The sequence below is a fragment of the Chelonoidis abingdonii genome, chromosome 2 (assembly GCF_003597395.2).
Source record: "Chelonoidis abingdonii isolate Lonesome George chromosome 2, CheloAbing_2.0, whole genome shotgun sequence".
Lineage (NCBI taxonomy): Eukaryota > Metazoa > Chordata > Testudines > Testudinidae > Chelonoidis > Chelonoidis abingdonii.
In genome coordinates, this window is record NC_133770.1 from 96,692,057 (window position 1) to 96,719,813 (window position 27,757).

The following is a 27,757-nucleotide window of genomic DNA, read 5'->3' on the forward strand; positions in this document are numbered from 1 at the left end:
ATACCCAGGGACCCCCCTGCAGCAGCTAACCCCCCGCGCGATAGCTAACCCCTTGCCCTCCGGCCCCATGGTAGCTAACCCTGACATTGGAGACTTCCCCCCATCCCTCTCCCGGCAGCTAACTCTGCATGGGGAGACCTCCCCTCTCCCCCCCCCGCAGCTAACCCTGTCTGGGGAGAGACTTCCCCCCCCAGCCCCCCCGCCCCAGCAGCTAACCTGCTGGTGGAGACGTTCCCCTTCCCCACCCCGCACGCCTAACCGCCGAAGACTTCCCCCCTCCCCTCCCCCGGCAGCTAACCCGCCGGGGAGGACTCCCCCTTCCCCCCACCCCACGCCCCAGCCAAGCTAACCCGGCTGGGGAGACTTCCCCTCTCCCCTCCCCCGCCGCCCCACAAGCTAACCCTCTGGGGAGACTTCCCTTCCCCCACCCCGGCATGCTTAACCCCCTGGGGGAGACGTCCCCTCTTCCCCCTCACCGGTCACTAACCCTGCCTGGGACACTTCCCCTTTCCCCCCACCCCCCAGCAGCTAAACCCTGCCCTGGAAAGACTCCCGGCTCTTTCCCCCCCCCCAGCAGCTAACCCGCCTGGGGAGACTTGCCCACTTCCCCCCACCCCGCAGCTAAACCCTGCCTGGGAGACTTCCCCTCTTCCCCCCCGCCCGGCAGCTAACTCCGCTGGGGAAGACTTCCCCTCTTCCCCGCCCCCCTAGCCCCGCAGCTAACCCTGCTGGGGAGACTCCCCCTTCCCCACACCAGCAGCCACCCGACTGGGAGCCCTCCTGCGGAACGCCAGCCCTGTCGAAGTAGCCCGCCCAGCTTCACCTCGGCTGCCGCCTCCTCCAGCTGAGCCGCATCGTAGCGCTCTAATATTCCCTCCCTGCCCAGCGCGGCGCTGAATTGGAGGAGACTTGGAGGGCTGTGGCTCAGCGGAGGAGGCCAGAGCGAGGTAGCCTGGGGCATGGGACTGTCCCGATCTGGCGCATCCCATCCCACCCTCGTTATGCGGCACCCTCTCCGCAACCCCCAGCCAACGCCTCACTCTCCATTCTCCTCACCTGAGGGGCTTAGGCGCCCCCAAACCACAGGCCGCCAGCGGCGCTATTTTGCCTAAATGTCTGGCACCCTGGCCCTGACGGTAGAGGGGTGAGTAAATAAGTGTTCGTGATCAACCCTGTTAAGGGGTTTGCAGAAGATCTGCTCTCTGTGTCAGCCAAACTGGCTAGTCACAGAGCAATGTTCAATCCTCAACCCAGAACTTTGGATGGGAAATTTTCAGCCCTTACAGGCACAGTCCCCTGTCCGCACAGGGAATGACTGCTGAAAGCTTAATTCTAGGGAACGAAATAAAATATTACACCGATAACAGGCAGTGACTTCTTCAGTGGGAAGGCAGCAAAAGCAGTTAAAATGACAGCATGGGCTTAATGCAGATGCCTCCAGAATAAAGCTTAAATAAGAAAGTTGATTGAGCAGTAGGACCCCCAAACATGAACCCACATTGTCCATCCCTAAGAAACAATGAGTAGGTCCTAAGTCAACTAGAGTAAAGTGCTCATACTGGACTTAGGCTGAAACTCATGCCTGGCTCACTTTTCTAAATGACTATCAGTAATAACCTCACATGAACGAAATACCCTACAACCAACTAGAACTCTCTCGGCTGCTACTAAGGAGTCACTTCCCTCACCAAAAAGGCACTCAGCCTTTCCACCGCGATCTAACTCAGCTTCTGTTTCAGACATTCAGGCATCACGAAGCCAGTGAGAAGTTAGCTGGTGCAGGTGCTTATGGCTTCAATTTTGGTCATGTAAGTGGTTCATCTATTTTTACAAATAATGCAATACTGACAAACCAGAGCGCCTCCAAACATCGCTATGATTTTTTTCTTCCTTTCTTGTAGACGAGCTGCACAATTACAACGACATCAAGATTCAGCTATCCATCACAAGAAACAACTAAAACAGCAAGAATGATGACTGTAAAGTTTCTTGGCATGAATTTTGGTGATTGCTTATAATACACTGGATCGACACAGACCTGGAGAAGCTCCAGAATGGATACTCTATCTTTAAAGACAAACACATTGATAAATCAATTTTGACAAAAAGAGAAGTTTAACGCTGACACAACTGAAAAATTCCACCTGTACCCACAGTATCAAACAAGCCTACAACGACTGCACTTATACTGTGCCCTGCCTGGATCCAACAGTTTTAGAAGCCAGAGACAGGATGTACAAATACCGATCACTCTGTATTCTGAGCCACAGATTGAAAAAAAGCGTAAAAAAAAACACAACACACACCCGCCCCCCATAAACAGTTTACGTCTTAATCTAATCATTATGAAAGCACGAGTAGATATTCATGTTCTCATGAGCTAGATATAAGACCATCAACATACAACTGATGTTTAAGTATGGCAGGTATAGATGAAAAAAGGAGGTAAAAAAGCTAACTTATTACAGCCAGCATGCATAAGTATAAGAGATGCGGTCATAGTAGAAGTCAGAATATCAGTTCTCTTCATTCTGGTAATAAACTTTAAAAGCCATTCCTATCAGGTCCCTCCTTGAACGTCTATATGTTATACCAATTTTCATAAAACAGATAGAGAGTCAATAAAAACAGAAGTTACTTTATCTCTTTACTGTAAAAGGTAACAAGTTCGATAACCTGGCGTCACCTGTACAAAAGGACAAATGCAGGGGAACAGGATACTTTTAAAGCTTAAAGGAGGGGAAGGTTCTGTTGTGCTGTTAGTTTTTGGGTTGTTCACTCGGACCAGACGTGCAACACATTCCTCCACTCCCTGAACGTTCCTAATAGATCCAAATACTAGTAGCAAGGAGTTAAAAAAAGACTCTGTTCAAGCCCCCAGAGGAGCACATTCCATAACACCAAGACCCCAACAAAAGCAGAAACCATGATTACCAAGGACACCTAGGGGGGTGAGTTAGCTGCCTTGGGGGGGCGGGGTTAGCTGGGGGGGTGCAAGGTGGAAGTTTCGCCTAGGGCACGAAACTTCCTTGCACCGCCCCTGCTTCTACCAGCAGCATTACAGGAGCTGTGGTCATGGTACTTGGTTTTTCTGGCTTTGAATCAGGTATGTTATGTATGTGGTGGCCTTAACTACTTCACAATAAAGATTTTTATTAATTGTGTTGCTTTATTTTTTTTAAGTCTATATGTGCAGTTTTATTTTCTGCCCTGGTAAAGGACAACAGAGCTCATTTCAGATGTATTTGTGGACATCCATCTAGAAAGAGAACAAGGAAAGAAAACCAAAAATTAACATGAATCGGGAGCATGGTGAGTTGTGACTCAGTAATGTACAACTGTGTAGAAAAGAGTAAAAAAAAACATACAAGACAAAACCAAAGCCAGAGTAATGACACGGAGCAGCAACATTTTACAGGTTTTGCTTGGACCTGCATCTATGATAACTGTGACTGTTGGAATGGACAGAGAAGTGCATTTGGGGATCGGAAGTGACTCATTTAGTTAACATGGCATGAGGTTTTGCTGACTGCATATGCAAATTTATGATAAGGTAGAGTTATGGCTGAAACTCATCTGAAGTTACTTTTATCAAAGAGCATAATCTGGCATGAAGCAAACTCTTCCACTGTCTTTAGACCAGTGTAGATTGCATCATGGACGTCTGGGTAATGAAGGACTGGTCTCATAATTATTTATATTACAGTGGTTCCAAGAGGCCTCTGTCCAGATGGTGTCCCCATTGTGTTCGGTGCTATACATAGCGACTGTCCCAAAGATCTTCAGTCTAAAAGGGTATTTTCAGCAGCAGAGAATTTTTGGTACTTAATGTTTAAATATACCATGTCCCCCGCCTTCCCCAACCAGAGTCATTATTTGCCAGCAGATTTCTTGTAGGATTTGCAGCAGGAGTGAGTCTTGAGAGGGATTTGAAGGAGAAGAGGCTAGTGGTTTGGGGGTTTGTGGGGAAGCGGGGGGTTCCACACACACAAGTGGAGGAAGAAAGCACCAAGATGTTTGTGGGCAGGGATGCAAACTTTGTTGCTTGTTTGTACAATGCCCTGTGCAGTGTGGACCAGATCTGTGATTGGGGTTCCTAGCTATGACTGTAACTAATACAAAGATGAAGGGACAGGCAGAGCCATGGTGATGGCACAGTGAAGACTAATTTTCTTGGGGGTTATTTTCTTTATCTGTTGAACATGGGAGGTGCTGCCCTGAGTGGTGCTGTTGCCAGTACAGCACTCAGAACTCTTCTGAAGATATTAAGCACTTCCCAGAATCCTGCTTTTACTGAGTTCCCCAGATGTGAAGTAGTGGAATATCGCTTCCTAGGGTAGTCTACACTGCACGATTATTTCGAATTAGCTTAAACCGATATTACAAAACAGATCTAATAAAATCGGTTTAGCGCGTCCACAGTGGGATCCTGAAATCGATTGTTTGCGTCCATGGTCCAAAGCTACCATCGATTTCAGGAGCGTGCCTGGGTAGCTGTTCCTCAGCTATCCCATAGTTCCCACTTCCGTGTTGAGAGCACAGTGCCTGAGGGGCAGAAACATTTCCCCGGGTGGTGCTGGGTACAGCCTCACCCTCCTTTGTGAAGGCAGCAGACAACCCTTTGGCGCCTTTTCGCGGATGCATTGAGCAAACGCCATAGCACAGCAATCTTTTCCCTTTTTTTTCCGTGGTGGTGGGGGGGAATAAACTGAGGAGCTGTTCCTGAACCACGCCAGAACCTGTGTTGAACCTACGAGACATTGGAGCTCAGCAAGAATGCAAATAATTTTCAGAGACTGCTGTGGACTGTGGGATACGCTGGGAGTCCTCAGTTACCCCCTCCCTCCCTGTATGAGCGTCCATTTGAGTCTCTGGCTTCCGTTACGCTGTCACGCAGCGCTGTGGTATCCTGGAGTTTTTTATTCAAACGCTTTGGCATTTCGTGTTCTGTAACGGAGCTGGATACAAAGATTTGTCTCCCCATACAGCGCTCAGACCTGGTATCTCCCGTACGGTCTATGCTGGAGCTCTCTTTTTGATTCTCAGACTGCATCGCCAGCGCGTGCTGATCAGAGCTCCACGCTGGGCAAGCAGGAAATGTAATTCAAAGTTCGCGGGGCTTTTCCTGTTACCTGCCCGCTGCATCCGAGTTCAGATTGCTGTCCAGAGCGGTCAGTGCTGCACTCTGGATGCTGCCGAGGCCAATAACGTCGATTTCCGTCCACACGAACCCTAATCCGAGTTATTGCTATCCGAATTTAGCCCCACTTCTCTCGTTTGGGAGTGAGTCCGAATCGATTATAGGGCCGTTAACTCGATATTAATGACGACGTCGTGTGAACGGATACACGCGTTAAATCGGTATATCGGCCATTAACCGATTTAAGTCGCCAGTGTAGACCTGGCCCTTACTTCAGTGTGATACTAGCCCTCTGTTCTATAAATAGAGTGGATGTACAGTGGTTTTATCTCTGTGTGCTAATGCCCTCTACTGATATAGGTATGAATCTGCAATTGTATATTTGCAGTCAATTTTATCTAGTTCTGAAAAAGGGCCAATCTGCCACTGACATTTTTTGTTGAATTAATTTGAGTAACTCTCAATTTTTCTTATACGCCTTGTTTGTTTCCTGTAAATAATCCATCCTTGTCTTTTCTATATTGTTGCTCCATTAGTTTTCTATGTCTTCCGAGCATCATTCAACAAGCTATGCTTCCACTTCTGCGCTTCTCTTTGAAGTATCATCTTGCAATCACAAGCTTTCCCCTTTGGGTTTGACGAACTGAACCCATTTATTGTCATTGTCTAGGAACCCAGCTAGACTATCAGATCATTGGAGTAGGACTCGTGATTCTGTTGATGTACCCTGAATATTCATGCTAGGATTGAAATTATACAGCCATGCTATCAGTTCAGCAGAGTTTAACCTGCTGTCACACATGTGTTTTCTGCTCAATTGGTTTCATCACTAAAGAGAGGCTGGTCCTTCAGAACAGAACTCTGTGGTTTTTAGAACGTGAACAATAAAGCTCTTTGTGGTTCAGGGCTATTAACACAACAGAAAAACAACCAAAAGTAACTACAGCCTTCCTGTTTCCAGTGGAGTAATATGCAAATGTAAAGTGGCCAGGGTGGTTGGCGTGTGGCATCGTTGAGGTGACTTTTGGATCTGCATCCAAAGCCCATTGAAGCAATGGTAAGCCCGTTAGGACTACCCTAAAGCCCCACTTGAGATCACAGATGGAATATCTAGACACTACGTAAGGCTCTTGTACCTGAGAAGGACTCTATGCAAGATGAGCAGCAGAAGGAAAATCCTGTTGGCACCTTATAGACTAACAGACGTTTTGGAGCGTGAGTCTAAATTCGTTGGTTGACTCTACCCACTTCGTCAGAGCAGGGAGTGGAAATTTCAGGGGCAGGTATATATATGCTAGCAAGCAGCTAGAGATACGACCGGTTAGTTTAATCAGGGAGTGATGGGCCCTGTTCTACGCATGTAGAGTTTGAAACCAAGGGAGGAAACGTGATGGTGCAGAATGTTCTGTAAAATTGGCATATTTGGATCCTTCAATTCACTAGTCTTTGTTTAGTCCAGAAGGCTGACGATAGGTCGTCTTGTCAAATTTGCAGATGAACTGAAGCTCAGCAGTTTCTCTGTAAGTCTTGGGTCCTGAGTTTTTCTTGTCCAGGGATGCCACCTTAGCGCTGCTATAGTGTGGCCAGGGAGGTTGAAGTGCTCTCTACAGGTTTGTATTATATGTGCCATTCTGATTCTGATTTGTGTCTTTATCCTTTTCCGTAGTGACTGTCCAGTTGCTGCCGATGTCTAGCAGAGGTCATGCTGGCATATGGAAATGAGGCGTATATTACATTGGTGGACTGTGCAGGTGATGAACCAGTTGAGGTGTGACCTGATCCTGGGTTAGGTCCTTGTATGGTGTCCGCTGGTGTAGATAGTGGGCAAGCTGGCATCGAGGTTTGTTGATGGATGGTTTCCTGAGCTAGAGTACTATGTACGTGTTGACTGCAGTTGCTGGTGGAATACGTTTCAGAGAAGTTGGGCAGGGTGGTCTGTGGCAAGGATTGGCCGCCACCAAGACCAGAAGTGGTGGGATCATATGTCCAGGATGGGTTGTAGATCCCTTGATGAGCATGTGGAGTTTAGCTGGGGTGTGTATGTGATGGCTAGTGGAGATCGCTGTTGTGTTGCTTTTCTTGGGTTTGTCTTGCCAGTAGAGAGGCTTCTGCGGTACACGTCTGCCTGTTTGCTCTGTTTCCTAATTTCCTCGTGCGGGTATGTAGTTTTTGAGAATGCTTGTGGAGACTTTGTAGGTGTTGGTCTCTGTCTGAGGGTTAGAGCAGATGCGGTTGTACCTCAGTGCTGGCTGTACAATGGATCGGTGTGATGTGCCCGGGATGGAAGCTGGAGGCATGAAGGTAGGCATAGCGATACTAGGGTGGTGTTAATGTGACCATCACTATTTGGCACCGTGGTCGTCTAGAAAGTGGATCCTCCTGTGTAGATTGGGTCCAGGCTGAGGCTGATGTCGGGGGAAGTTGTTGAAATCATGGTGGAATTTTCTAAGAGTCTCCTTCCCATGGGTCAGATGATGAAGATGTCATCAATGTAGTAGATAGAGAAGGGGAGTGAGTGGACGAGAGTGAGGAAGCGTTGATTCCAGGTCAGCCATAAAAATATTGGCAATATTGTGGGGCCGTGCGGTGCCATAGCAGTACCACTGATCTGGAGATATATATTGTCATCAAACTTGAAAATATTTGTGTGTGAGTAAAAGCACAGCAAGCCTCGCATGCCAGTTGTGCTGTGGCATCATCAGGATACTGTTCCTGACAGCTTGTATTCATCTGTGTGTGTGGATGTTTGTGTAGAGAGCCTCTACATCCATTGGTGGCTAGGATGTGTTTTCTTGGGGAGGTGACCAATGCATTGTAGTTTCCTCAGGAAATCAGTGGTGTCACGGAGATAGCTGGGAGTGCTGGTGGCATAGGGTCTGAGTAGAGAGTCCACATATCCAGACAGCCCTTCAGTGAGCCTCAGCAAGATGAGCCTCAGTTACTGGGGAATTATAAGCAGGTAGATTATTGCACCTGCACACTGGGTCCAACACTCCTGTTTTACTTTCACTTGCTTCATGCTTCAGAAGATTAATGATGTCTGGATTGGGAGACTGTCACGTCAGGCAGCTGTGGGAGTGAGAGCCTGGCTCCATTTCCTTCTCTAGAGCCAGATTTTTCACCCCAAGTGTTATGCTCCTCTAGACTGATGACAAATCTCCACCCAGTCAGTCCATAATAACCCACACAGACAACTACTGACTGTTGGCTTCACCTAATATTCAGTCGGACATTTTTTATTTTTATTTTTAAAGGCCAAGGGGCAGCTAAACACACAACTCTCATTGACTTGTAATGGGATTAGGTGCCTAAATCCTCTTTGTGCCCTAGGTGACCTCCTGTTCTGTAGTCCTGACCTCCTCTTACAGATATATTTGGAAAATACGCACTAAATCAGAAGTTGCTGTTCCTATCTAGCTACAGAAGCCAATGAATAGTTTCTGCGACTGACTCCAGACTGAGAGGAATTTTTAGAGCGGTGACAGTTGTTTCATAAATGCAAAAGGCTGTGGCTCAGAATGCAGAGTGGGTTTTTGCACAGGCTGTCTACAGTTTTCTAACACTGTATGATCCCAATAGGCACAATAGTAAGTAGCAATGTCACTGGAGGTTATTTTGTTTATGGTCAGGGTACAGGTAGACTGGCCAGGCTTCTTTTCAGCATTAAACTTTCCTTTATCCGAGTCTCCGTCCAAGACAGACTGCGTTGAGATGAACACAATGTGCTCTGGAGCTGCATCGGGTCTCTGTCTATATCAGTGTATAGAAGCCTTGCCAAAATCCTCTGATAGAGAAACATGACAGCCGGTTCATATGATTTTACTTCCTTCTCTGGTGATGGACAGTTGAGGTTTGGTCAGATGCAATTGTGAGGAACCATCTGTGGAGAAACAGTTAAAAATATCAACATAAAACTGAAATGATGTGAAGGATCTCCAGCTGCTGCTGCTATGTGGCAATGTATGCAGAGAGCAGTGTGAGTAGGGTGACCAGATTTCCTGATTTTTATAGGGACAGCCCTGATATTCAAGGCTTTGTCTTACATAGGTGCCTATTATTCCTCCCCCACCCTTCAACCCTGTCCCAAATTTTCGCACTTGCTCTCGTCACCCTAAGTGCAAGGAACAGTCTTACAGGAGCAAACCGTAGCCAGAACAAAATTCTCCAACAGCAACATTCTTGCTGCTCTTGTTAGAACTCCAGCCAAGGAATGTAAATACTCGATCTGGGCCCGAGGGTGAAAACAAAGAGGCAAAGTCCTGCCTTATGCTGCTGACAGCCTAAAAAAAGGAATGACCTCTTAAGCCTGTGGGAAAGGGAAACATCAAAACCCCTTTATTTTTATTTTTTCAACATATTATTTTTACCGTGTGTAGTGAGGTGGTGTGGCTCCCCACCGCCCCGGAGGAGGAAGAGCCCATCTGGATGCATGAGTGGGTGGAGCTAGGGAGCTCTGAGCCCGCCCCTCAGAGGGTCGGGCAGCGACCTGGAACTATAAAGGCCGGTCCTCAGAGCTCAGTAGGAGCCCAGCCGCTGGAGAGAGCAGATGTCCCTAGTGGAGACCGCGACTGGGAAACTCCTGCGGCCCAAGGTGGTTGCCCAGACTGGCCGGGCCTGCCCTGCGCCCGCTATCCAGAGGAGTTGCCGGGCCTGCGGACCAACCCCGCCCTGACAAACCCATGCTCCTGGATCCCCCAGAGGCCAACACCAGAACCCAGGTAGGGCCCGAGGGGGAGTGTGGAAGTAGCCCGGGGGCAGCCGACCCCAGTCTGGCTGCAGGACTACCAGAGCCTATGTTGGTGTGTTGCGGCCAGGATCCCCACTGACTAAGTAATGGATCTTCAGCTGCTGCTAGGGTCCTGGGCTGGGACGCAGTGGAGTGGGAGGGCCTGCGTCCCCCCTGCCACCCAACTCCTGGGTGGCAGACTCCCCCTCTCCCTGGCCTGAGGAGGCTGGAGCCTGTTGTTACTGCTCAGCCCTGCCTGAGGGCCTGAGCCCCCTGGTTCAGCGTTTGTTGCCCGCCCTGACCTACGGCCGGGGCTTAAACTGTTGTTACTGCTCAGCCCTGCCTGAGGGCCCGAACCCAGACTTCGCGGTGTTGCCCCGCCCCGAGCCAGGGCCGGACTAACTGCATTTCGGCTAGCTACAGCAAGGGCTACCGAGGGGAGACCCCCTGGCCGGACTAATTCCCCGGAACCAATGGGGTGTAGTGAGGCAGTGTGGCTCCCCACCACCCCGAAGAGGCTCGAGCCCCAGCGAACTCTTGTACACCATGTAATTGTTTATGCACAAACACACTGTTTTTTGTTTTCTCCTCACTCACCACTAAAGCTGAGTTATTATGTTAGCAGATTTCTTGAACATCCTGTGGAATAGAAATCTTGCAGAGGAGAAGGTAGTGATGTTCAATATGAGACAAGGGGCCTGTTCCATGAGTATGTGACAGTGTGGAAGAAAGCATGAATGATTTTTTTGGAGAATTGAATGGGCAGGGGGTGGACAAGAGGCAGGAGGACAAGAGCTGCTGACAGCGCAGTTAAAACTGTAGTTGTCTGTCATTCACTTATTTGCCCAGGGAAGCTGCTGAGCCTTTTATGATGGAAAGAATGAGTCAGTGCCCTCAGAGCACATGGATACCAGTGGAAGTAGATGATGGTGTTCACAACATTTCTGGAGACACTGAGCATCTGACAGAATTGAGCTGTAGTATATTTTTCAGACTTAAATTCTTTAATTTTTCTCCTACTTAATTGTGATACTTGGCCATTTTCCATCTCACTACTCATAACAGTGCTAATACATCTGTGTGCTAAAGTCCTACTGTCATCCTGAAATAGGATGGGTCTGTTCATGGACATTTAGTTTCATCCCAGCTCTGAAAAAGGGGATATTTACAAGCAACTTCTTTCTTTTTGTTTTAAATATTCATTTTTATTGTTTTGCAGTGAGGACTAATCCACTGCAGAGAACTCTACTTGAACTAGAGAACTCTGTTCAGCTCTCATTTAGTGATCAAAGGGCCACCAAGAAGGTGATGTTCTGTATATTTCAAGAGCCATTTTTTTGAACAGACAATTCTTTCTCTATTAAACACATTAGAAAGACTGTTGCTGAGAATACAAAGTAGGTTTTTGTACAGAATGTGAATGCTTTTGTAATACTGTGTGATCCCAAGCGGCACAGTAATAGGTAGCTGCATCATTCTTGCTTATTTTCTTTACCATCAGGACACAGATCGACTTGGAGAGCTGCTTCTCTACCTCAAACTTTCCCTTCTCAGAATCCTGGTCAAAGACTGGTTTTCCTGATGAAAAATAGAGAATCCGTTCCAGAGCTGCATCAGGTCTCTGTCGATACCAGTGTATATAAGCACTACTAAGGGTTATGCCAGAAACATGACAGTCAATTCGTGCAGTTTTATTTTTGCCCTTGTGATGGATAGTTGAGATTGTACCAGTACTTGGGCCTCTCCATCTGCGGAGAAAAGAGACAAATACCATTTAATCTGAAATTGAATGAACATGGAGGATCTCCAAACATTGCTCAGTAACATGTCTGCATGGAGAAGCTTAGAGTGTAAAAAGCAACTTACAAGACCAAACTACTGAAGCAACAAGATAAACTTGCAATAGTAACATTCTCACTAAGTTATGCTGAGCCTGCTACTGAGAAAGAAAGGAAAATGAATTCTGATCTCAGAAAAAGGGTGAGGTCTCTTGAGTAGAGGAAGTGACTGATGAGTGATTTCAAGGCAATACAGATTTGCGTTTGCCTTATATAAAAGTTCATAAGGCTACATTTTGAGATATGAACATCTACCAACCTTCCCTCATGCTATCCAACAACTCTTCTGACTGCTGCCTTGTTTAGAACTTTCAAAAAAGAGTACCAGATTTTTATAACAATGGTTACAGGTACTGAGGTTCTCTGCACTCGCCTCCCCCTTGTTTTTTTTAAACATAATCATCAGCAGATTTGAGCAAGGAATAATGCTCTCAGCATGAAAAAAGGCAACTAATATAATTTTTTCAAGCAGTGATGAAAATAGATCACTAAAGGTCTGATGCCAAGGCCATTGAAGTCATTGGGAAGTTTTTCAGTTGATTTCAATGAGCTTTGGAATAAGCCTCAATTCCTAGGGAGAATTTACTCAGGAATTTTTCATCTTGTCTTGACTCAGAGTCCTCTCAAGTTTATAGTTATGATATAATTGTCAAGGAAAACAAATCAGGAATCTCATAAATAAACACATTGTCCTTGCACTTAATTTGACTCTTGTGTCCTCCAAAGTCAGAGATGCCTCAAGAATTATCTCTGTTTTCACCTCATCAGTAGATTCCCATTCTTTCATAGGGGGTTTCATATGCTGTTTGTGAATTCTGTTGCTATATACACTCTGTCTGTGAGTTTCCCTTTGGGTATCTGTTGGTGTCTATTCTCTCAATTCCCCAAGAGCATGTAACTTTTATTGGGTGACCTTCATCTCTGTGCAGAGCCAGAACAAGGTTTTCACACTGTTTTAACCCCACTTAAGCCCTATTTTGTGGGTTTAAGAGGGAAGTAAGTGCTGTATAAATCTTGTCCTTGCCCCTCTACAAAGGGCTGAATTTAACCCATTAAACTTTACAATAAACTATTCTCAGAATTCCTTAAAATCTGTAACATTGTGAATATATTTGCATGCTCTCCAAAGAAACATAGCAACAAATATACCATATTTCAAAAGAATAGCAATTTAGTGTATAGGTGGAGTGCTACTTGCATTGTCCCTGTATTTTTGGGTAGGTGGAGGGGAATATACTTTTTTTTCTATCAACAGAAACGTCTTATCTTTCTTTGAACAGACCTAGCTAGGTAAAGGGAATTAGGGTCAGATCCTAAAGGTATTTAGGAGCCCAAACTTGGTCACCTGGAGAAACTTAGTCTGAATTCCAAGGATTTAAAAATCATATTGTGTACGCAGGCAGCCATTTTCTAATCATAAGATCAGGAATGATCTCACAAAGAGGGCTGTACTGGACGTGGATGAGTTTGGATGTTTAAATAAGACTGAAAGATGCCCTGTGGAATTCTTGATGGTGATGAGAATTGTCTGAGCCCTGCCTCGTTAATTAAGGGCTAACTTACCTGTGACTCTTATGGGGATGTACAAGGAAGAGGAAGGTTTTGAGTAAGCTGACTCACATTAATAGTCATTGTCTCATTGTCTGAAGTGAGTTTATTCAGGATAGACGGTTGTTTTCAAAATTGACTCCTCAGGTAGTCTGATAATACGCCATCTTCCTCTATCTCAGTTATATTGGAACTAGAAAATTCAATTATAGTAATTCATTTGCTGTGCACTTATTTTCATACACATTTATATCCTGTTAAATGGCCTTTGTGGTAAAAATCTATAGGGTTCTCCAATTTTATTTTTACTGTTTAGTTTATATAGAAACATGTAGTTCTAGGATAGAAACACTGTAGTGAATGCTGTAAATATACAATATTCCCAGCCAAACAATCTTGCCTCTGAAGAACCAACATCAGCCCTTTTCTTGACATCTGAAGGGAGCCCGTTTACAAAAGCTGTAGTTCCACTGCAAAAGGGTGCGTGAAAGTCTACAGTGGGTGTGTTATGGATGTCTGGGAGCCTGATCCAAAGCTCATTGAAGTGGCTGGGAATTCTTCCACTGACTTCACTGGGCTCTGGATGAAACTTGAAAAGGCCTATCCCGTAAGGTGCTGAGCACCTTCATCTCCCATTACAGGCAACAGGAACTCACAAGGCCAGGGCCTTATGGCTTTAAATCCCACCAACAGTAAAATGAAAATCCCATTCCTAATACTAAAATGTGGGGAAAGATTCTTCTGAATGTACTTGGGTTTGTTTGGTGTTTTGTTCTTGTTGTTTACAAAAAAAGGCTCGTCACAATAATGGTGAAGTAATTGGAGTCCAAACCTGCTAGATGTTTAAACAGCAATTTGTTGGTTTCCTGTCTTGATGATGAAGCAGCTGAAAAGTGACACATCCTGTTTTGTTAAAAGGATGTTTGTACTGGGAGGGAGGAAGGGGGGGCATAATTTGTTGTATAAACTTTTTATTCTCAAGACATCTTGTACCTTCACAAAATAAGGTGTTAATGGTTCAATATTAATTCAGTTAAAAATTTTGTGTCACTATATCGTTTTCTCCCTTCACCATTTGCTCCATGTTACAGAAAGGAGCACATTCTGAAAAAGGTAGACTTGAGATGTCTCAACTCCCAGGTCTATGTTCCAGATCTTGCTACAGCCCTTAGAAAATTCTGGTTTTTTGTTTTGTTTTGTTTTGTTTTTTTGAGGAACTCAGAGAGATAACTTTGCATTGAGGACTGGGTCATAACTTTTTAAAATATACATTATATAGTTGCTGGTATAGTGGTCAAGAGACTAGAAGGAAGGCAGTCACCCAACTCAAGTATGAAATCTTATTAAGACTTGTTTGAATTCTGTACCTAAGTCCGAGAACTACTAAAAATAAACTGAACACTTTGCTCATACGGAACTTATCCTGTAAAACACTAAGTAATGATAGACGTTCTGAGGTCTCTCACCTCCCATTAGTGCCTACAGATGATGATGAGAGCACCCACTACCTTTTAGAAATAGCTCAGGATAGAGCACCTTTCATTTGGAGATTTCAAAGTGCTTTAATGAACCTTTAATGCAGGAAAAAAGAAACACCAAACATCTTCCATACTGATGCAGAGGATGCTGTGAACAATCATTGATCTCAATCAGGCATGGAATCATCTCTCCAGGAGACGATGAAACCCTCATTTTGGAGACCTTTAAAACTAGACCAGACAGAGCACTAGAAAATACTTTGTAGGGAATAGTTCTGCATTGGCAGGAAGATGGACTGGATGCTGTAATAGGTCTTTTCCATTTCTGACCTCTCTGATTTTATGAACCTTAACTACATATTAATGAATTGTTTGGAAATATATATGTAAGTACCACACTTCTTTAAATGTTCTATGTTTATGACTTTTTTGTGGACCAAATGGTTTCCTTAACATACATGCCAAGAACTTGAATGGATATTAAGCTATATTGGACATTCTGAACAGTATTTCTAAGTGACATGCACATGAATGACTCTCTAAATTATATGTGAATGAGTACCGTATATAATTCATTGATATTAACCGGAGCCCCACATGTCCATCAACAATACAATAACCAGTTTCATTTGCTCATTTGTAATGATGATTAAAAGTTCTCAGTCAAAGGAAATTGATGGTGAAATGAGCTATCAGAGGTCATGAGTGTGAATCAAAACCTACCAATTCTCAGGACAGGCTGGAATTCCTGGAACCTAGAATAAGGTATTCCGTTTCCACTCTGCTGTAATGGACATGGCTAGAGGGAGGTACTGCATCACTGTGATCCGTAACTTCCACAAGGGCTCCTTAGGGCCAATACTAGCAGGGCACAACTAAATGCGCTAAGGTGTAGTTGGAGCAAAACAAGCCACTAGCTGACCCCCGGCATTATGGAGACACAGAGATGGCATCCAGCCACTTTTGTCACCAAGCTCTGTCTTGTAGTGAGTGCAGTGCCAATGAATATGAGAATTGGGCCCTTTCCCATGGGAAGGAAGCCCCCCAAGATTTTCTGTGTCCTTCTCACATTTAGAATGAAGAGCTTGTAAGCTATAAATTTTGCTGCTGTTCTTGTCTTAACTCCTCGAGCATGGCACATGTGTGCACTCAGAGAAGCCAAGTTAGTTATTTTATGTATGGTGACTGAAACTGAATAGAAAACTCCTGTATTCTGTGTATACTACAGCTCCAGCCATGGATATGTGCTGACAATTCCCAGTGGAGATGCAAACTGCTGTTTGTTCCTACCTAGAGAATGTCTTCTCCTCACCTTCTGTCATAAACAGATAATTAAGGGTTAATATCTCTTTCACCTGTAAAGGGTTAACAAACAGTGAACCTGGAACACCTGACCAGAGGACCAATCAGGAGACAAAATACATTCAAATCTCAGTGGAGGGAAGCCTTTGTTTGTGTTTTTTGGGTTTTGCTTTGTTCTTTCTGGGTCTGAGTGTGACCAGACGTGCAACCAGATTTTCTTTCAATCCTCTGATACAGTTCTCTATGATGTTCAGAAATAGCGCTAAGACTAGATAGAGAGGCTGGTAGTCTTTTGATTGTTTTCTTTTGTTTTGCAATGTAGATATTTGCTGGTAAAGGCTTCATAAATGTCTGATGTATTGGCTGCTGGGGGGGAGGACTCTCTCTAGTGTCTATAAGCTGAAAGACCTGTAACATTTCCAAATTGATTTTACAGAGACAATTTTTACTTTTTTTTGTTTTATTAAAAGCTTTTCTGTTTTTAAAAGACTGATTGATTTTTCCCCTTTTAAGGCTCAAGGGACTTTAAGTCTGTACTCCCAGGGAATGGTGGGAGAAAGGAGGGAAAGGTGAATTCCTCTGTGTTTTAGATTCACGGAGCTGAATCCGTATTACCGTTTGGTGAGGGAAAGAGAGGGGGAAGGTGACATTCCATTCTGTTTTAAGGTTCAAGGAGTTTGAATCACAGTGATCTTCCTAGTGTACCAGGGAGGGAGGATGTGGGAGGAGAAGGAGGTTTATTTCCCTTTGTGTGAGACCCAAGGAGTTTGGGGTCTTGGGGTCCCCAGAGAGGTTTTGGGGGGACCAGAGTGTACCAGGTACTGCAAGTCCTGGTTGGTGGCAGCACTGCAAGATCTAAGCTGGTAATTAAGCTTAGAGGAATTCATGCTGGTACCCCATCTTTTGGACGCTAAGGTTCAGAGTGGGGGTTATACCATGACACCTTTCTTATTCACTTTACCCCCCCCCCCTTCGTCCACAGTTATTTATTGTCTCTACCCCATTCTTCCTCGTTCTCTCACTCCCCAGTGTGTCTGGTTACTCACTGCTTTGTGAAGTCAAATGGGCAGTGACTGTTCAATCACTTGTTCTGCCTTTAGAGATGGAGCCAGCTCTGGTAGGCAGTCACTGGATGTCAGCGTTGTGTCACCCACTAGGTAAACTCCCATTTCCCTGGCTGAGGCAAATCCCTTCGCAACTTAGGCTGGTAGAATGGGAGTTCACACTGGCTGTGGTTTGAGATACTGAGGCTATTCCTGTTCTGTCAGCTGGTGTGCCTGGGCAGGTCGGGGGCGGGGGGGCAGGGCTCAGCCTACTGTGCTGCTGCAGTAATGAGAGAGTTGAACCCCATACACAGAGCTGTGGTGGTTTTGTGCAGGGTTGCAGGAAGCTTGTGGCACTGTGTAAAATCCCATGTGGCACAGTAATAGCGGCTACTATCTGTCTTTTCCAGCTTGTGCATTGCCAAATTAGAGATGCTTTGTGTCCCATAGACTGAGAATTTGTCACTGGAGAAGCCTGCCTCTCGCTTTAAGTCTGACCCAGAGAGAGTGAGGTATAGCAGCCTCTGTGGGGCCTCTACAGCTCAGGCTCGGTACCAGTGGATGTAGGTAGAGTCTGATCCACCAAACACCTTGCAAGTGAATGTGGCAGAGCTGCTTGAAGTGGCTGCTTTGTGACTGAGATCTGCTCCTGCTCCAGGTGAATGGCCCACAGGACAGCTGGAAGGCAAAAAGAGAGAAAGCAGCCCTGAGGAGACCGCACCTAGATACATTCCCCTCTTCAGAGAGAAGTAACGTACATGGTCTTGCAACCTGCAAGTTCTTGAGGAAGGTACAAGGGTTCAATTATCTATTGCCTTGCAGCTTGTGTAGCCATTTATGTCTATGTAAATGTGAGGGGAAAATGGGTAAAGCCCCTATCTCTAGTGTGAGTGAAAAATCTATTTCTGTTTACACCTGGGGAAAGATAGTGTGAACAATTACACAAGGTACAGGGCAGTGAAGAATCAGACCCTTTATCTGTGAGGAACCATTCAGGATTATGGATTCTGATTTCTCCATTTCAGAACACCAGTTTTATTTCAGTGCAATGCCATTGGCTTCATTGGGATTGCACCAACATCAAGTTGTTACATTGGACTTGAGATTCAGGCAAATATTTTTTTTTTTGTTACCAATAAATACAGAATAAAATCACTAACTACAGTTAGTGTGTCCAGTAAACTTACCAGGGAAGAAGAAAGCAAAGAGAGCTTCCAGACATCTCACCATGTCTCCTGAACTTGCTGCACCTTTTCAGGAAGGAAAGTTATTGAGTGTGTGTCAGGCCTCCCAGAGGGGGGGGCAAGTGGGGCAATTTGCCCCAGGCCCCGGGCTCCGCAGGCCCCCAGGAGAACGGGCGAGGCTCCCGCCGCAGCCCGCCTCCGCCCCTCACCGGAGCCTCAGCAGATCCAGCAGCGTCCCTGAATAGCAGTGCCCTGTGGCTCCGGCAGGACTCCTGAGCGCCCAGCCCTCTCCCTTACCACGTGGCTTTGAGCAGGGCGGAGCTCAGGAGCTCCGCGGGAGCCACACTGCACAGCTGTTCAGGGACACTGCGGGATACACTGAGGCTCGGTTGAGCGGGAGCCAAAATGAATGGGTTGGGAGCTTCTTAATGGGGTGGCAGTTGGTGCAGGAGTAGGGCGGATCAGATGGGAGGGCTAGGCTGGGGAGGCCCCCCACCATAGGGCCTTTTCCCCCTACTCTAAGTCTATCAGCAGCGTTTTGGGCTTGAGATAGAGCCGCTGTAGCTTTTCCATTAGGGCCTCCTACTTCAATGCCAAATTATAGTTGCTTATTCAATCGGCCGGAGATTATGTCAGGAGGAGTAGCTTCATTTAAATTAGCCACCTGGGAGAGGGATACATGAGAAGAGCAATATCTACACCACCTACCTCTTTCTGACCTACCAAAGGAGCCCCCTCCCCTCCCCTGCATTCCCTGAGGCTTCGAGAGGTAGGTGAACTCTTGTTCTGTGACCCCTTTCCATATAGCAACCTCTGAGTGTGACCTGCCTCCCCATATTGTAAAACACATAAATGCTAGAGGGAGGGTGACAGGTCACAACCCAGTATATGGTCCCTCAGGCCCGACCCCCAGTTTGAGAAGCCTGGGTTAATTTAATTTAGAGGTTCATTCCGATGAGCTATTTGAGCATGTCAGTTTCACAACAGGTTCCTAGATAAACGAGCAACCGGGAGATGTACATAAGCTACTACTAAAGCAAACCCACTACCATCACCAGTTGTGTGAGGGACCCATGGAGTCAGTCTCTAGGAAACAGATAAATTGCATGGAAGTAAGTCCATTAATGGCTATAGCCAGGATGGTAACGAATGGTGTCCTAGCCTCGTTTGTCGGAGGGTGGAGATGTATGGCAGGGGAGAGATCACTTGATTATTACCGTGTAGGTTCACTCCTGGGGCACTTGGCATGCTTGTCGGTAGGACAGGAACTGGGATGGACCTTTGGTTTGACCCAGTAGGGTCTTTGTCTACCTAAGATGAACCCAAAGTTATGGGACAGATATGATCAAGAAAGCCAGCAGAGTCAGAACCTGGAAAATCTACTTGGGTGGCTCAGGCGTTTTGGTCACAAGTGAGGTGGTTCAAAGTTTTGATTTTTTTAAGCGAATTTTAGTGTTTCTTTAAACAATCACACAGCAAGCAGCAAATATTTGGCCACACGCTTCCTGAACCAACTTATTCAGTTGGCCGACTATTTCAGCTTTCATTAAAAAAACACAACAAATTTGAGAGAAAGCAGACATTGGCCACAATTTTTTTCTGCTTTTAAACCCCTAGTTTTCGATCCAAAAAAGTTTTGACGGAAAATATTTCTCTAACCCTTTATGGCTTTAGTGCCTTTTTAGCACTAGCTGATGCTGAAACCAGCGATACCTGTTAAAGAAGGTTTCCAAACTTGGTTTGTGCCGGAGCATGTGGAAGTATTTCCAGGGTCAACCCCTGCGGGGCATGTGGGCAATTTGCTCAACCGCGGGGCCCCACGAGAATACAGTATTGTAATTTTTATGGAAGGGCCCCAAAATGCTTTGCCCAGGGCCCCCTTGATCCCTTGAGCGGCCCTTGTGTTGTGTGTGTGTGTGTGTGTGTACGAGGAGAGAGAGAGAGTGTCACTAACCATTTTAGGCTCTTAGGTCCAGATCCTAATTCAGTGTTTAGGATGATTTCAGTGAAAGTTAGGAGACTAAATACCTCTGAGAATTTTGGCCTTAGTGCATTCTTCTTCCATGGAAGGAGAGATCCATATAGCGAATTGTAGTGCACTCTCCCACCATTAATGCCCTGTGTTAAGGCACTAAACTAGGACTCGGGAAGTCTGAACTCCATTCACAGCAATGTCACAAATGCCATGCATGCCCATCGGCAAGTTACCATGAGCCTGATTTTCAGAGGTGCAGAGTACCCACAGCTTCTGTTGTTTTCTGCTGGAGGAAGAAGTGCTCAGCTCTTCTTGAAAATCTGGCCCATAGTTCTAATTTTACAGATGGAGGACAGGAGATTATCGTTTCTTTTTATATCTTGTCTATTTAGACTATAACCTTTTAGAGGCAGCGACCATTTCTCACTGTGGTCTAGAGCATCTAGCACAGTGGAACCCCTCTCCTTCAGTTAGGTCTGTAGGCCCTAAATCATGAAAATTATCATATTATTATTATAGTGGGAACCAAAGGTCCTAATCCCCCTTGAATTTCCTTGAATTAAACCCAGGAATCCTCAGTTTCAGTATTTCTCTTCTTTCAAGAAATACCTGTGAAACCCATTGGCAAAATGTGTGTATCATCCTCCTTTAGTGCCTGATCCACATAGAGGATAACAGCCTAGTAGCGATACCAGTTTCTCTGTTAATTGAAGTGACAGAGGTCTATGAATGGAACCTCTATTTTGTTTTTTAAATTAGGACACTGTATAAAAAAGACTACTTTAATAGAATATTAAGTTTGTAAAATCAAGCACTCAGAAGTTAGCAAATGCCAGACTTAAAGTTGCCCAGGTAACCTTAATTTGGTCCACTTATGTATATGTGTTACAATGCAGTCTTTAATTACATGATCACACACTTTTTCTGCCGTAGGACTCCTGTTTCATTTTGTGCCCAGGGTGGTTGGTGCTCTGGGGTTGAATCACAACAGCCTCCTTCATTACACAACCGTATGTAGGACCATGGACTCATTTGCTTTAGAATATGGAAGGTGTCTAGTGGATGAGGGAGGGAGTTGCAGGAAAGGAAAGGCTGGTGTCATGATAAAGGCAGTTGGGTGCAAACAGGGATAATTGGATTCTATCTCTGCCTGTGCCTGAGAGTTCCTGTGTGATGCTGGGCATCTCTCTTAACCCAAAATATTCACGGCTGGCTACACATTATGTGTGCCTCCTTTTCTAGGTGGCTTCCTGGATCCTGATTTTCAGAAGCTCTGAGCACTCACAATTGAGTGCTGAAGTTGGTCAGAGCAGTGCTTTGAACATATAGAGTGCTATAAAAGTGTAAAGTACAGTGGAATATCAGGCAGTAGATGTCTCAGGTAAAGCATCCAAAATTAGTGGACACTTTTAACAATTTTGGCCATAATCCTTCTGTGCCTCGGTTCCCCCACAGTAAAACAGGGTTAATAACACCATTTAATCTCACAGGGCTCTTGTGAAAAGAAATTCATTAACGTTTAAGTACCCAGATACTACTGTGACAGCACCATAGAAATGCCCATGTTTGGATGGTCTGCGTTAAATAAGGCTTGAGGCCACATCATGGATGTGAAGAATAAAAATAAATACTGAATAACTATTGATTCATTGAATGAGGGAGGGGTCCTATGCAAAAATATCATGTGATCATGTAAGTAAAGAAAACAGGAGTACTTGTGGCACCTTAGAGACTAACAAATTTATTTGAGCATAAGCTTTCGTGGGCTACAGCTCACTTCTTCGGATGCATAGAATGGAACATATATTGAGGAAATATATATACACATACAGAGAGCATGAAAAGGTGGGAGCTGTCTTACCAACTCTGAGAGTTGATAAGACATTGAATTGATCTCCCCTTGTAAATATTCCCACATTTCTTATCAAACTGTCTGTACTGGGCTATCTTGATTATCATTTCAAAAGTTTTTTTCTTACTTAATTGGCCTCTCAGAGTTGGTAAGACAGCTCCTACCTTTTCATGCTCTCTGTATGTGTATATCTATCTCCTCAATATATGTTCCATTCTATGATATTAAGACTATCATAATACCGAGAAGAAACAAGCATATATTTCATATCACCAGTATGTTGGCTTCTCCAACCTAGTTTTACTTTCACGTCCTTCCTATTTGGGGTGAACATTGTCAAGACTGACAGCAGGTCTATACTATTGCTTAAGATGTTCTAACATATATCGCTTAGGGTGTGAAAAAGCCAGCCCCAGAGCGATGCAAGCTACAGCAACCTAAACGCTGTCAAAACCAGCACTGTCAGTGGAAGGCGCTCTACCACTGACATCACTTCTGCCTCTCGCAGAGATGGAATAATTATGCCAATGAGAGAGCTCTCTCCCATGGGCATAGAACGTCTTCACCAGACACACACTAGCAGCGCAGGTGCATCGGAGCATCTGTGCTGATGTAGTGCTTCTAGTGTAGACTAGCTCTCAGAGAGCTTAGCCTCAGTCTAGGGCTTTTATAAACAAATATGCCGTTCTACCAGCCAACACTCATGTGCACAAGGAGTTATACATATGTGACATTTTGCTGCCATAGGCAATTGTCTGCTCTCCAGAGATGGTTGACTATCCACATGCTTAAAGTTAAACATGTGTGTAATTGTCTGAAAAATGCCCTCCAAAATTTGTTTTGGCTAAACCCAAAATAAAACCTATTTATTTTTCTCACCAAAATGAAAAACTGAAATATTTTCATTTCAGATTGAATAAAACATTTTGTTCTTGCCAAAGCATTTTTTGGTTGTTTTTGTGTTTCATTATGTTTTATTTTTGGGAGGTGTGTATCTTTTCAGAGTGTTCTTTTTAAATAAATCTGACAATTTCAAAATGAAATGTTTCAAATTGAAAAGTCAAAATGTTGAAATGAAATTTCAACATTAAAAAAATCTTATTTTTTTTAGCTAAACTATTTGTAAATTCAACCTAAATTTGAAAATAGTTTCAGTTAAACTGAAATTGCATTTTTTGGGGGGAATAAACTATATGTCAAAACAACTTTGGCTGGCTCTAAAAGCTGTTGTGGTGATTTGTAACAAAATGTAGTTCAAAACTCCAGTTCTGTGCTGCCGTTCTTCCTGACCTATTGCAGAAACCAGTCAGGAGTTTCTGCTGTTGGTTCCAAGTTGAGAGGAAGGATAAGGGATGTGTCTGGTTTCATACACTTGGCTCAGAATGCAGAGTGGGTTTTTGTACAGGTTGTCTATGGCTTTCTAGTGCTGTGCGATCCCAGATGGCACAATAATAGGTTGCAGCATCCTCACTGATTACGTTGTGTACTGTGAGCTTTGAGGTGGATGCAGAAACATCATTAGCAGCTTTAAACTTTTTGCTATCAAAACCTTCATCTGTAGAAACTGATTCTCCTCTAATATACAGAACCCTCTCTGGAGCTGCCCCGGGGCTCTGTCGATACCAGTGTATATACTCATTGTTAAAATTAAAACTTCCACCAGAAATTTTACACCACATATATGCACTTTTAGTTACCGCTCTGGTGACAGATGGTGGAGTTTGTGTCAGAGTTATTTGCGAAGATCCATCTAGAAAGAAAAAAGGAGATGATACTATAAACCCGAAGATGAAGGAATTTGGAATGTCTTGTTGCTGAAGGAATGGGTACATGTGGAAAAGAACAGAATGGAAAAATGACTTACAAGACCATGTTGAAGTCACAATAAGAACCTGCAGCAGTAACATTCTCACTGGTTGGGTTGAACTTGAAACAGAGGACTGTGAAATAGCCCCTCAGATGGAGAGACAAGGAGAGAGGTGCAGCTGGGGAGAGGAAATGAGTTGTTTAAGCAGGATCCAATGGTAGCTCTCCTGCTTGCAGATGTGTGGGGTAAGTTTTCAGAAGCATCAAACTATGTATGTGGTCAGGTGGTCAGAAGCTAAAATCCCAGGAAGGGTGAGGGGGCTAAAGTCTCATCTGTTTTCATAAACAATCTGGAGGGGTAAAAATGTTTTCAAATCAAGGATTGTGTCCTCCAGATAATGCAGCCACATCTACTAAAGCAGAAGTGGACGCAAATACAGTGAAACTTGTGTAGTTGTTTGCATAGAATCTCATGTAATTTCCATCTGTCAGGTGCTTTGTTTTTGGTTTGTTTTCCAGGCACAGCAGACAGGGGCATGCACAAGAATTTAAATTTGATCTCTTTTGGATGGGCACATTAGAGCGGGGACTGGGAACTGGAGCAGGGGCCAGGTCATGGGCCAGGGCTTGAGCAGCAAACAGTGGTCAGCCGCCATGGCTGGAGTAGTGGCCAGGGCTGGGGCTGGAGCTAGAGCAGAAAAGCATATTTTTTTAGAAGAATACCGAGGGGGGAAGGGGAGGCACGTGCCCTGCTTGCCCCCACTTGTGCATTCCCCTGTGCACACGCATGTTAGGAGAATACGTAATTTGGATATTAGGATGTTTCATTGCTCCTAGCAGGGCCTGAAGCTGTGCTCAGTTGCTCATGTGGGCCAGCACTGATATCCAGGGCTGGTGCAAGGATATTTTGTGCCCTAGGCAAAACTTCCAGCATGCCCCCCCCCCCCAACATCACTTATTAAAAACTTTCAAAAATGAATACTGCATAATGTGGCATTGTCCATTAGAATTAATACACGTTTGGCTTGAACATTTATTAAGTTAATTATTTTGTCTACATATTTAATGAAAATAAATGAATAACCTGACAGTGCTGACATTATTGTTTTCACTTTGTGCAACATAGCATGGATCTTAAAACAAATCAAATACGTTATACACAATACGCTGTCACAGAGTAACACTAATAATTTAGAATTTATTTTTCCGCAGGGAAGGAAAGCAGACTGGGTTTGGTCAGTGGGAGGATTGGGTTTGGCTGGAGAGGGGAAGGGAAGCAGACTGAGTCAGTGGGGTATCGGGTGAGGTGGGGAAGGGAAGTGGACCGGGTTTGGGTGTGAAGGGGGGCAGTGGGTGGTGTAGGATTCAAAGAGCTGCAAGGTGAAATGGGCACTATTCTCTCCAGTCCCTGGCATGCAGGAGCAGCGGGCCAAGTGCACTTGCAACAGGGCAATGGGAGCCTGTGGCCTGCTTTGCCTTCACCAGTCCGTCCTGCGCCCGGGTGGAGAGATGAATGCTGGGCTCTCGCTCCAGCAAGGGGGGGCATGGGGCAGGCAGGACTGTGAAGGCAGAGAGTGCTTGGCTCTCACATCAAAGCTGGGTCAGGAGTGTAGAAAGCTGGGGCGCAGGGAAGTAGGTTAAAGTGACTTAGTTGGGGTGACAGGCATGAGTGAGTGAGCTGCCCCTCCATGCAAGACAGCCTGCAAAGCTGCCAGTTGTGGCCTCCCTCCCTTCTCTCCCCAGGGAGCAGAGCCTCCGCTCCGACAATCCTGCAGCCTGCTCTAGGAGGAGCATGCCATGTGCTTGGCCCCGTTTGCACCACACTGACAGCACAGCTCAGCCCCAGCAGGGGTCTTACACTTCCCACCACAAGCTGCTCCACTGTCAGTTCAGTTGTGTGCTATTGCTGCACTCTACTGAGATATAACACATGCTCGTCTACATTAATAACTGACTTTATCCTGTCGTTCAAAAAAGGCCATTTGTACACTTAATTACAGGTATGTAATTTTGCTTCAAATGTGTAGGTAAAATGTTGCCAGAAGGTTTCATTTTAAAGATATGATATATATTCACATACCTGTGAGATATTAAATAGCGTATGAGATGGAGTGTATACCACACACTGGCAAAGAAAGAGTTAACCTGAGGCACTGCCAGACAGCAATTAGTGCATCCAGTTGCACCTGGAGGGTGGGCCAGGCCTAATTTAGAATTATGCTCAGCTGGGTAGGACTGGGTGGGTGAATTAAGGATGAATGCTGGCTGGGAGGAACAGGCTATCTATAGGAGCTTGCTACATGGATCTTGGATTAAAACCCAGAGTACAAGGCCTGTTTGCCCATGTTCCCCTACTGGCTGCCAAAGAAGGTGGTATAAAAGCCCTCTGAGATAAGGGGTATAAGAGTTACTGAGCCCCAGCTTGGGTTGAAGATCTCTCATAAGGTCATTGGCCTGTTATTTTGTGTGACTCTGTGTAACCCCGGAAGGAGTGGGAGTGAATGTTACCTGCTTGGGGGCTGAGGCACCAGGAGCAGACCACAGCAGGGCTGGAGTGGCTGTTGGCAGGGGGACCAAAGGAGAAGACTTTGCGAGCCACATAGGGTCATTTTGATGGTGAGTTACCCTTTGACAGCATATTTAATTGTTGTTAATGTTAAGATAGTGATTCTCAAACTTTTGTACTGATGACCCCTTTCACACAGCAAGCCTCTGAGTGTGATTCCCCCTCCCTTATAATTAAAAACACTTTTTTGTACACTTAAGACCATTTTCAATGCTGGATGCAAAGCTGGGTTCGGGGAGGAGGCTGACAGCTTGTGACCCCCTGAGAGGTCCTGACCTCCAGTTTGAGAACCCCTTTGTTAAGACATATGTATACATTGCACTTTGGAGAATGAGTCAGCTATTGTAATACAATGGCTAGAAATCATCTGAAGAGTCACTGTACTCTTCAGCCTTTGTAGCTAAAAAGCCAATATAAACTTCTTACACTACTCCACAAGGAGGTGTTGGGAAGGGGGTTCTGGAGACTGCGTTTAGAACTGATCAGGGTTGGTAGTTGAGGGGACTGTGGGGATAGGTTTGGAGCTGGTAAGGAAACCTATTACACATGCGCAGAGTGGCTAATATACAACGATTTATTTTAATCTCTCAGTATTCTCCTAACAGACTCAAACCCACCCTCAAACCCTTACACCCTCTCTTATGAAACTACAAATGTCAATTAGCCTCATCTGTCTACACTAGACTTTTTTCCCTAAAATTTCTCTCTGTTGCTACCCCTGGGTCAGTTCCACTGGAAGAAGCAAGTATGGGAACACTGCTGCTTTATGCCTTTCAGGGTGTGTTGTCACTCTAGATTTACCTTGGTTCTTACCCTGGTTTTAGTCAAAAAACTCTCTCTGCTCCTCACCCCTTCTGCCCAGGCTTGTATGTGTTTTGAACCTGGGCTTGCTTGCCTGGCTGGGAGTGTAGATTACAGCTTAGGTTTTGCTCTAAGTTTGGACCAAAGCTGCCTACTTTGCAATGGGGATGCAGATGAATCTCAGGTTGTGGAGCTCAGATGTGATAGTCCTCTAATGCCATCCCACCATTCCCCGGGGCTGTATTTTTCTGGCCTTCTACCTACAGTACTAACTTCCCATTTGCCTCTACTGGTTTATATACCCAGTCAGCATTTAACCCCTCATTTCATCCAGCCAGCTCCACCTCTGCCCTGCTCAGCTCATTCAAACAGCTTGAGAAGATGCTGTCCCAGCATGGCTCAGCTGGTAGAAGCATCAGCGTTTTTGTTGCTCTCTGGTGTGAGCATGGCAAAGAACATGATTTTGGGAGGTGTGCCTGAAACCAGCATCTGTGTGAA

At 45.2% G+C, this 27,757-nt stretch overlaps 1 protein-coding gene across 1 annotated transcript in view; it reads right to left on the bottom strand.

Moving 5' to 3' along the window:
* Window positions 1-24,377, bottom strand: part of LOC116834761 (uncharacterized) — a 79,524-nt gene extending 55,147 nt beyond the window's left edge. Inside the window, exons 1-3 of the mRNA XM_075061998.1 lie at window positions 23,951-24,377; window positions 23,457-23,836; window positions 19,477-19,570 (exon numbers count right to left, since the gene is read on the bottom strand). Coding sequence (XP_074918099.1) covers window positions 19,477-19,570; window positions 23,457-23,836; window positions 23,951-23,993 — 517 coding nt within the window. The 5' untranslated portion in view covers window positions 23,994-24,377. The remainder of the gene's footprint in view (window positions 1-19,476; window positions 19,571-23,456; window positions 23,837-23,950) is intronic.
* Between the last annotated feature and the right edge of the window lie 3,380 nt (window positions 24,378-27,757).